We start from the raw sequence: 10,982 nt of genomic DNA, 5'->3' as shown, positions 1-10,982 counted from the left end.
TCAAGGGGGCCGAATACTTTCGCAAGGCACTGTAGATACTTTTGTACATGTTTTCTCCAGCATCTTCACAAGGTCTTTTGCTGTTCTTCGATTGATTTGCACTTTTCACACCAAAGTACGTTCATCTCTAGGAGACAGAACGCGTCTCCTTCCTGAGCGGTATAACGGCTGTGTGGTCCCATGGTGTTTATACTTGCGTACTATTGTTTGTACAGATGAACGTGGTACCTTCAGGTATTTGGAAATTGCTCCCAAGGATGAACCAGACTTGCAGAGGTCTACAATTCCTTTTCTGAGGTCTTGGCTGATTTCTTTTGATTTTCCCATGATGTCAAGCAAAGATGCAATTAGTTTGAAGGTAGGCCTTGAAATACATCCACAGGTACACCTACATTTGACTCAAATTATGTAGATTAGCCTATCAGAAGCTTCTCAAGCCATGACATCATTTTCTGGAATTTTCCAAGCTGTCAACTTAGTGTATGTAAACTTCTGACCCACTGGAATTGTGATACAGTGAATTATAAGTGAAATAACCTGCCTGTAAAAAATTATTGGAAAAATGAATTGTGTTATGCACAAAGTAGATGTCCTAACCAACTTGCCAAAACTGTAGTTTGTTAACAAGAAATATGTGGAGTGGTTGAAAAATGAGTTTTAATGACTCCAACCTAAGTGTATGTAAACTTCCGACTTCAACTGTAGCCTGTAAAAAATATTTAAAAATACATTCAAATTAGTTTAGACCAGGGATGGGTCCGCAAAACATCCGAACTCGGTCTGCGTACCCACATCCATACCCACACATGCAGTCAGTTGCAAAAGACTCTAGCAAAGGGATGCCACCTTTGCAAGCAAACAGAGTGAAAAAAATGTAAGCTGCAATATCTAACTTTTCATGCAATTCTACTAATTTTGCCATTGGGTGGAGATAAATGGTTGCAGTTTTTTAACATGATATTTGAGTAAGAGTGACAAACAAAATCAATGGGGGCTCCGCAGTTAGTAATTGGACCATGATTACTAGAAATTCATATACAGTAGCTGGCCGCTAGACTCATAACAATCAACAAATATTTAGCTGACAGGGGCTAATTGACTGACTGTCAGTGACTGACATAACAATAGAAAAACTGCTGATGCAAAACCACATGTCAAAATTGTACCTTGTGTATTCTACTATTCTAACTCAAAACAGTAAGTTGAGTCCCCCTCCAGTGTATTTTCTGTATTGCTAAATTAGCACTAATGTCACACTGCGGCCCTGAGAACTCAGGGTATTAAAGACATAGGGGGCTGTGAAGTAAGAGGTGTCAATATTACTGCTTGCTTATAAGGATGCTTTAGCCATCAGAGATATGCATCTTGTGAACATAACTGCATTAAAACATCTCAAGTTGTCGAGTACTCAGTCGCTCGCTTTCGTAGCCTAAAACCAAAGCGTCCATGGGTGCAAGTGATACATTAAACACAACAGCATCCGCGTGCCTGTAGCGAAGTTGCACTCTGAACTTCTGGGCTGGTTTCCCAGACCTAGTTTTGTATTAAAAAGCATGTTTTATGAAGTATTGCCATTAATTAAGTATTTATAATCCAGTAAAAGACTTTATCTGGGTCCAGGCTCTTTGTCCACAAGTCGTTGGTGGAAACCAAACACAGTAGGCATTTTATTTACTGTGTTTTACCAAAGAAAGAAGCTGGTCTGATCTGTCAGGGACTGATAAGATACGATACATATGATGTTTCCTTACTGTATGAAAAGGCCCAATGTGATCAGACAAGACAATCACTGAAATACCCCTGTAGATTTATATTTTAAGTTTTGTGGCCTAGATCATACTGAAGTTTAGACACACAAATGGAGTCATTCACAGCAACCCCCCTCCCCATAAGGAACTGAATCTAAAAGAGAATTTCCCAGTTCCTCTTTTACATAGTGTGTGTGTGTGATGATGATGATGGTCAAGACTGAAGTTGACTAACAGTAGAAATGTTAAACCAAATTATAGGCCTGATTGTGTTTGAATGTTATCTGCCTATTTCCTGTCAGTTTTTGCACTGTGAGAAACACGCATTTTATGTATTGAGCCATTCATTCAAACACAGAATTGAAAGTGTGTTCTTGTCTTTCACAAAATGGGATGAGCACAATGATGTCTGTTAGGTTTTATCTTAGCTGTTCAAAGGCCTGACGCCTTATGTAGTATGTAGTAGACCTGTATGTGGATGTACTCTGTAAAGCAAGGTACAGGGGAACAGAAATTACACTATATCATACTCGTCAAACTAACTATAGTGCTGTCCATGAGGCTGAAGGACTGACCTCTTACTGAGATGTCCACCGATCTCCACCTAATAGTTTTAAACAGATCTGGGAAACCTGAATGATTTCTGACAAAGCAGCATATTTTTGTGTTAGAGAAAAAAATATATATTCAAAAATATATATTCAAAAAGAGAGTCGTTGTGTGCTCTGAAAATAGCCGTGGTGAAAATAGCGTGCTGGGCTTACTGTAACGCACATAGTGTATTAATACTAAATGTCATCAGTTTTGCTCAGACAGCTGTGATTAACATGGGGGCCATGGACAGGCTGTGTGGTTTCAGCAGCCACACAAGTGGTAGAGAAGGATGCAGGGGACTCAAATTATAACCCCAGACCATGCAAGCAAGGCAAACTGAAAAGCCACGTAAACCAAAATCCAACAAAGTACACCAACATCAAATGCACAGGTCTACCAAATTAAGATTGTTATACTGCAACCAGTAAGTCAAACTGATTGTTTGCCTTTGTTAATGTTGATTATTAAACAAAGAACGCATTGTATTTGGTGCTACGTAGCACATCAAAACATTATCAGATAAGGTTATAACAATTCACAGAAAATTCAACACAGTCTTTGATAGAGATAAAGGAGAGGAAAAACAATAGAATACATGGACATCTATAATAAAAACAATATTGACTACAGGGTTTTTGGTTGTATGTTATATTAAGCTTTGAACAACCAAGGGAATGTAATAATCATTCCAAAAATTATTTTCAGTGTGATTTGAATCTTACTATCTACAGTATTTCAAGTACCTGGTCATTATCAGACTGATGCACTCTTCCGCTGTCCAAAATCTACATAAGCCTGTCAGTTGGAGGCTTGGCTTGTGTCCTCACTTCTCTTCAAGTTAAAACAGAGATGTTGTGTCAGGGAGAGATACCTGAGACAGATAGGGCTGGTTTCCCAGACACTGCCTAGTCTTGGATAAAAAAGCATTCTCATACTGTGTCCTGTAAACCGGCCCATAGGATCAGGAGAGAGGGTAATCTGAGTCTAGTAGCAGAGCTACTGTACACTGTACCCATTGTGAGGAAGAATATTTTGGTGAGAAAAACACATTTGGTCAGAAAATATTATATTTACGATTTCTCAAGAATCCCCCCAACAACACTACTATTGTCACAGGAGGTGTTTTATCTCCTCTCCCTTAATCTCCACAGCTGTTGCGGGATTGCAAAAAGGAAGTGGCATGATTTTATCTGTCCAGCTAATCTACACACAGATAAAACAGTTGTTTGGATAGAAATGCAGCAGAATTCATCGATGTATGTGAGTCATTATTTCATTGATATGGCTACAACTCAAGCTACTGGTTTGTTTTTTTAATTGACATATGTACACCACTACGTTTATTTGAAGGGATAGCATAGTATAGGGAATAACGGGTACAAGTGCCGAACCTTGCTGAACACCACATCCAATGTACACACTGATACTGGTCTGAGAAGTAGGAATTAAACCAGTTTAAAATGTGAAATGACAATGTTTAGTTATCTGGCATTGAAACATGGTAAACAGGTTTAATATTAGATTTGTAATATTCATCTAGATTTCCATAGTGTATGCAAGGTATATGAATATGGATACCTGCACTTTAGCCACAAAAAAAAAAAAAAATTTGGTTGGCGAAATTTGGTCACAATGAGATGCAAAGATGCTACCCACTGACAGATGATGCTATGCTAAAAGACTTGACAGTTGAGACAGGCCTTGAAATGATTGGCTGGTTTGAGAGGCGACGCAATTGAGCCTTAATAAATGTGAGATGTTAGAATCTCCCCCTGACAGATCACCAATGACCAGGAACCGCCACCAGACACACTGAGATGTGTACACCCACAAAGATATACAGAAGTCAAAATATCAGGTTCCCTTTTAATTTTCAGTCATTGAGTAGGGCTAATTTATTTTATTTTATTAGACAAAATTTGAGTCCCAGAGAGTAGCTTGACTTACAAGTGGATAAAGCTGTGTAGGCAGAGGGAGACATTTTGGGTTTCGTTTGGTGAGAGGAAATTTGGTAAACGTTGTGCAATGGTGCGGGAAAAGTTTTGAAAGAGTGTGAGAAACAATTGAAGCTAAGTGCCTGAAGTAGGTCGGTTCAAGAAGAAGCCTTCATGTTGCATCCGTACAGAATGGAGGGGTACCTCATCTCACCTGGTCCTGTAAGTACACAATGTGTCAAACAATTTGTGTTCATTCAGTTATAGGCCCAAGTATATACAGGTATGTGGTTATTTGTTGAGCTTATGTACTTGTTTATATACCACAGGATATACTTATACAGAAAATGCATCTCAAGCATTGTCAGCTCACTGAATTCAAGTTTGAATTTCATATTAACGTTACATTTTTCAAGTTATGATAATGAATTAAAATATGTTAATAGATTACTGTAACGTCATTAATGTTCAAACTCTTAAACTGGTACACAATGTTGGTACTTTTGTGGTCTACATACTGTCAAAAGAACAATATTTCTAACATAATAGTTTATACATATAGCAATATGTTTTGTTTCACAAAAATCCATTTTGTAAGGTTATGACCGACCATGAAAAAAAAACAGCAAAAGTATTGTAGAAAATGTCAATGAAGTTTAAAAAGCTCAAAATGTTGTTCAACAATGTCATTATCAACAAACATCAAGGGAAGAAAGAAAATGTGTATATAGATGTTGAGTGTCAGTTCCTTGGAAACAATAGTAAAACATTATGTGAAGTTTTGTTATGATTTCAGTTGAGGATATTATTTTTGTTTTAACAGCCATCAGAGGACATGTACGAACCCGACATCTATAGACAACAGATGTCAGAATATTCATATCCGTATGTCATCGATGCAGAGAGTCAAGGAGGTGAGCTTTAAAACACTACAACATTTTTCCTAGTATTAATACCTCTTGTATTATCTATTGATAATCTTCATAACTATGATACAATGATATACTTTTAAAATTAATTTCCCTTTCTCTGATGAACTTACCATCACATAATTGTAGATGAAATAAACAATCTGAATATCACTTATACGGAAGTGAAAAGTGCCGGCCCAACTAGATATGTGTTTGACCAGGCCTGAGGCTATCACACACAGTAGCTATATTAAAGACAATACTCTACATAAAAGGTATCAAGACACTGCAGCTGGAGCCAACCATGTTGCCCCCATGGAGTACAGGAAACAGATGCCATTTCTGTCAGGCACTCAACCTACAGTCGTAGAATAACTTTCCCCCCCTGGGGTTTATTGAAATGGAGAGGTTCAGTTGTATTTTCTCCTGTAATCAACTGATCCTACTGCCAAGAATAAACTGGTATTTACTAGTACGAGCTGTAGAATTATATAGGCTTTGCTCCATTTAACGAACTAAATTATTACAAAATAATAATGGCAAGTCTCTGGTGCAGTGTCAGGACCGAACACAACAGATCACTAAAACATGTGTACATGCGGAACGTTTTAACACATTTGTGACATTCGGGCTAAAAAGAAAGAAAAAGACAACTGCCAAAGCAAAGATGTGTGAACAGGAAACTGCCTAAAATATTTTGCTGAACACTTTTTAAACCAAATTTTTTTCTCTCTACTCAGATCACTGGGACTATCACACCACTCATCATGCCCATCCTCTGGACTTTGACAACCTCCAAGGGGGCCACTTCACTGAGCTCCAGAGTGTCCAGCAACTACATCTACCCAGTATGGCTCGTTACAGCGATGTTGACACTCTCTCTCTGGACCCTGGCCTTGGGGGACACAACCATGCCCTACCCCCACCGGTGAGCCCACCCCATGACCCCTGACCTCTCTTTTCCTCTAACACAGACAGAGCGTTGGAGTTGGTCATTCTTTTCAAGCAGATGTAGTGTACATGACTAATAGAGAATGTTCTGAATGTTCAGGACTAAAGTAAGTAGCATCATTTATTTACATGTCCCCTCTAGTGCAATAGCAATGCTTCAGAAAGGTTTAATAACAGGTAAACATAAAATCAACCATCTGGCTTCAGATAAAGATATGACTATGAAAGGTGTATCTGGTCTACTGTTTGTTACTGGTGAGCTGTGTTGCGTGGAGGATGTAGGGTGCGCCTACACACAGATGGTTTGATATTGTGGCCTTTTCCTAACTGGGGCCTGCTGGTGTTGCTACAGAACTATAATCTGCCAACTCACTAACGGCTGATGAACAAATAATATATATTTTTAAACAGAAGTGGCCTCCCCAACATTATGACACACACACACACACACACACACACACACACACACACACACACACACACACACACACACACACACACACACACACACACACACACACACACACACACACACACACACACACACACACACACACACACACACACACACACACACACACACAAATCATTGTCAGTCTTCTTAGTGTAAAATCTTAAATTGTAACATTGTAAATATTACACTTTAAACAGAGAGCATTAATTAATGAGTGTGGATGAGAATATCCTTTAAGATGCCTTTTATATTTGTGAATGGAACTGAAATACTGCCTCAGAGTAGAAACAGTGGGTTTTTAGAACTGTGTGCTGAATGCTTGGACAGGATTTTACACGGCCAAACATTCAACTGCTGTAACAGCAACCACACATCACACCTCATGCAGCGGAGAGGAGCCCTATAATCTTTGCCACCGCTGGGCTAACTTGAGATGATTATATCGTCAAGAAACAGGTCAAGGTTGACAGATATACTGCTCTTAAAAACATGGTGAAGGTTTAAACTGAGAATCGTGTAAATAAAACTTTGAGTTACAAGTTGTTATTACGGGTAGTCAGACAAATGTGACAATACCTCTAAGATACAACTGGTCTCCTGACTTGAAACAGTCAAATGCAGCAAGCTAGCAGCGACATGCTAAGATAATCATAGCAAGCTAGTTAGCTAAGCATTTATCAACCTTAGCTACTCATGTTGAAGGAAAAAATATAACTACTATAGCTAATTAGGTGTCAAATATACAAGTAAGTCAGGTAACATTTGCTTTATTGAAATGTATATCTGTCTTAATTTCTCCTATGAACGTCACATGTTGTTGTTCATGGGTCCTTTTACATGGAAATGACCATATGTCCATGGTTGCCCTTATGGCACCAAAGTGATCTTAACCCAAATTAACATTACTGCCCCCGGGGAAGAATTTAAACAGTTTATTCCAGTCTGCTTAAAGTCTACCCTTAGGGCACCAAGTGATCTTGACCCAAACTACCATTTCTGCCCCCAGGGTAGCATAAACAGTCTGTTCCATTTTTTGTTGTTGATATTGCTTATTCAACTACACTTTTAATAAAACAAATATTAACTGACCTACTAGCATATTTGAGACCTAACTTGCTAGCTATTTTTATTTTATAATTCAACATTAGAAGGCAGTAGGTCTCTGCTCAGCTAAGCTACATTTAGGTTAGCATTTTACTTTTCTTCCCCCAGAAGTTTATATAGCTTATTCAACTAAATACTTTGATAAAGTAAATGGGATGTACAGGTATATTCAAGACCTAGCTAGCTATATTCTATGACTCAACATTCTATTTATAAATTCAACATGAGTAGCTAAGAGGTTGCTAAATGCTTAGCTAGCTTTATTGCTCTAATTAGCTCAGCATAAGGTTGCTAGTTTTCTACATTTTACTCTTGGCTTCAAGTCAGGAGACCAGTTGTATCTTAGAGATACTGTCACATTTGTTTGACTACTGTAACACAAACATGATTTTAAAACATTACAACTTGTAACTCAAAGTTATTTACAAGATTCAGAGTTCGAAACCAATCGGATTTGTTCTGCAACACAGGTGGCTGGAATGGAGTGTTTCCTCCCAATGTAAGGTGCTACCAGCCACCTGTGGTGGGCAAAGTTGATTGGGGGAGTAAAAATGGTTGCCGTCATTAATAACACTTGCGCCTCACTGTGTATATAACATGATCAGCCTGGTATCTAATTTGTTTAGTTGTAATTTCTCAGTGAATACTGCTCCAAAAAGAATGTATTGTAATTGTAATGATGGTTTTCTATTGTAATGACTACATGGTTATTGTTGTTTGTGGTGTCCAAGGTGCCATATTACCCTCGTGCCATGGGCTACTTGCACCCCTCTCCTCAGACGATGAGGAGCTCAGACGACGAGGAGCCAGGAGGCCGCAGCCCTCCACTAGAAGTGTCTGATGAGGAGTGTCTGAGGGACCACATCGCCCACGTAACAAGGGGAGAATTGGGTAAGGAATTAATTCATAAATGCATAACTAATATCTCACATATTTTTTATTTTTGAGGTCACAATAATCCTACTCCATGTAGGTCATAGTTAGGGAACATCCTCAACTGATTCATTGCATGTTTAACCATTTTGTCATTTTGTCAACATTAATATAGGCAACAAGAAGAAGATCCGTCTGTACCAGTTCCTGCTGGATCTGCTGAGGAATGGGGACATGAAGGACAGTATCTGGTGGGTGGACAGGGACAAGGGCACCTTCCAGTTCTCCTCAAAACACAAGGAGGCACTGGCACATCGGTGGGGCGTACAGAAGGGCAACCGCAAGAAAATGACCTACCAGAAGATGGCACGGGCTCTTCGCAACTACGGCAAGACAGGCGAGGTCAAAAAGGTCAAGAAGAAGCTGACTTATCAGTTCAGTGGTGAAGTGCTGGGGGGGAGGTCTCACTTGGAGAGGAGGCCATATTCCCAATTGTAGAGGGAGAAACATAGTGGAAGTCCTGAAGAAGGGTAGAGAGAGAGAGAGAGAGAGAGAGAGAGAGAGAGAGAGAGAGAGAGAGAGAGAGAGAGAGAGAGAGAGAGAGAGAGAGAGAGAGAGAGAGAGAGAGAGAGAGAGAGAGAGAGAGAGAGAGAGAGAGAGAGAGAGAGAGAGAGAGAGAGAGAGAGAGAGAGAGAGAGAGAGATAGTTAACTGTATATAGTATTCAAGATGGTTATCAATGTAATAATTATTTTTTGTGTTCAAATCAACAATAACTGTTTTTGCTGCTCTTGTAAAAAGCATTTTTGTGAACGTCATTTTGACTCAATGATTGCACACACACATCTGGACCTTTCACATTCCATTAGCACTTAGAAATAGGGCTGTTTTAAATGATACTGTCAATCATTATCACCAGAATGCTTACAGGAGTGGTAATACAGATGACCACCAGAAGTCCTCAGAGATCTCCTTTCTTCTACGCACTGTTGGACTCACTGGCCATTGTGTACATTTGACATCAATTAGACTTGGATGCAACGTTAACAAACAAAAAGACTGATAAAGAACTCTTTAGCATTAATGACATTGATTTGATACTCTGAAATGCACTGACTTTGGATAAGCAATTCCTATTGCTTAACCTTTGCTGTAGCGGCATACAAACACAACATATTATACGTTAGCTTTTGCTAATCAGATTTGAGTATTCAGTGGTATAAAGCTTGTATATTTTTTATTTATTTTATTTTACTAGGCAAGTCAGTTAAGAACAAATTCTTATTTTCAATGACGGCCTAGGAACAGTGGGTTAACTGCCTGTTCAGGGGCAGAACGACAGATTTGTACCCTGTCAGCTCGGTTACTAGTCCAACGCTCTAACCACTAGGCTACCCTGCCGCCCATATTTGTATGATGGTATTACATGTGTATTACATACTAACTCATGTTAGCTCAAGACTTTGGGAAGTAAACCCTTCTGAACATTGGGAGACGTAACCTGCAACCTTTCCGGACCCTCCCCTTGACTATTACTTCCCTGTCACATCCCATTGACTTGTTCCTGAAATGGGGGAGGGTGAAGAGGCTTGTGACCCAGCCCTTATCATCTGCTTGTGTTCAAAGATGAAGCACAGACCCTTGCCTCCTCTGAGCTAAGGTGCAATCTATTCCTAGCCTAAGAATACCAACACTCTAGCCCCAGACCCATTGACCGCTCTGTTTGGTACAGTTGATGGGAATAACCACGAAGGGAAAGCTGTCTCTCTTTGTACTCTATTAGCCAAAAGGCTCATATTGCAATTTTGGAAACTGGAGACTGTACCCACCTTTGAAATGTGGTTACGGGATTTAGGGAATGTAATACATATGGAAAAGATTCGATACAATACCTCTAATAGAAGTCCAATGTTTTACAAAATATGGCAGCCGAATCTGGATAAATGGTCTAGACCCGCTTCATAACTGGGCTGACGATCTGCTGCTACTCTGTGCTGTACTCCACTCAATATCTATTTTTGGCTTAACTACACTGCTTGTAATGACTAGATGCTGTCTTCTTATACATGTACCACCTCATGGGATTTTGTTTTATTCTGTGTATGTGTGAGTTAAGTTTGTTTTGTCCTCTAAATTGGCCATCCCATTCAACAGTACAATGAATGTCATTGTTAGTATTGCTGTCTTTTTTATTTTATTTTTTATTGTAAAATAATAAACATATTATAAAAAATAAAAAGATAATACCAACACAGGGATATTTCTCCCATGCTCTCAATCATAGACCCCTGTTTGAACTGTATGAAAGTGTATATGACCAGTTGTTCATCCGTACTCTATGTGCTCTCTGTATAACGCATGTTGGCATGTTTGGATGTTGGCATGACTCAGTTACATATCTGCATGTGATGAAC

At 39.1% G+C, this 10,982-nt stretch overlaps 1 protein-coding gene across 1 annotated transcript; it reads left to right on the top strand.

The window, feature by feature from the left end:
- Positions 1-702: 702 nt before the first annotated feature.
- On the top strand, positions 703-10,784 carry LOC124035636 (transcription factor PU.1-like). Its single transcript, XM_046349188.1, has 5 exons — positions 703-4,498; positions 5,100-5,190; positions 5,928-6,115; positions 8,428-8,587; positions 8,745-10,784. Exons 1-5 carry the CDS (start codon positions 4,451-4,453, stop codon positions 9,065-9,067), a joined length of 810 nt encoding a protein of 269 aa, XP_046205144.1. The 5' UTR covers positions 703-4,450; the 3' UTR covers positions 9,068-10,784.
- The last annotated feature ends 198 nt before the right edge of the window (positions 10,785-10,982 follow it).

Source organism: Oncorhynchus gorbuscha, linkage group LG05 (assembly GCF_021184085.1).
Source record: "Oncorhynchus gorbuscha isolate QuinsamMale2020 ecotype Even-year linkage group LG05, OgorEven_v1.0, whole genome shotgun sequence".
Taxonomy (NCBI): Eukaryota; Metazoa; Chordata; class Actinopteri; order Salmoniformes; family Salmonidae; genus Oncorhynchus; species Oncorhynchus gorbuscha.
Note: the sequence above shows the minus strand (reverse complement) of the source record. Positions and strands in the feature narration are given on the sequence as shown.

Excerpts from the sequence above, each read along its gene's own strand:
- LOC124035636 (XM_046349188.1), top strand. The coding sequence starts at position 4,451 with ATGTTGCATCCGTACAGAATGGAGGGGTACCTCATCTCACCTGGTCCT. Across the intron at positions 6,116-8,427 it reads ACCATGCCCTACCCCCACCG|GTGCCATATTACCCTCGTGC; the intron begins GTGAGCCCACCC and ends GTGGTGTCCAAG. Across the intron at positions 8,588-8,744 it reads CGTAACAAGGGGAGAATTGG|GCAACAAGAAGAAGATCCGT; the intron begins GTAAGGAATTAA and ends ACATTAATATAG.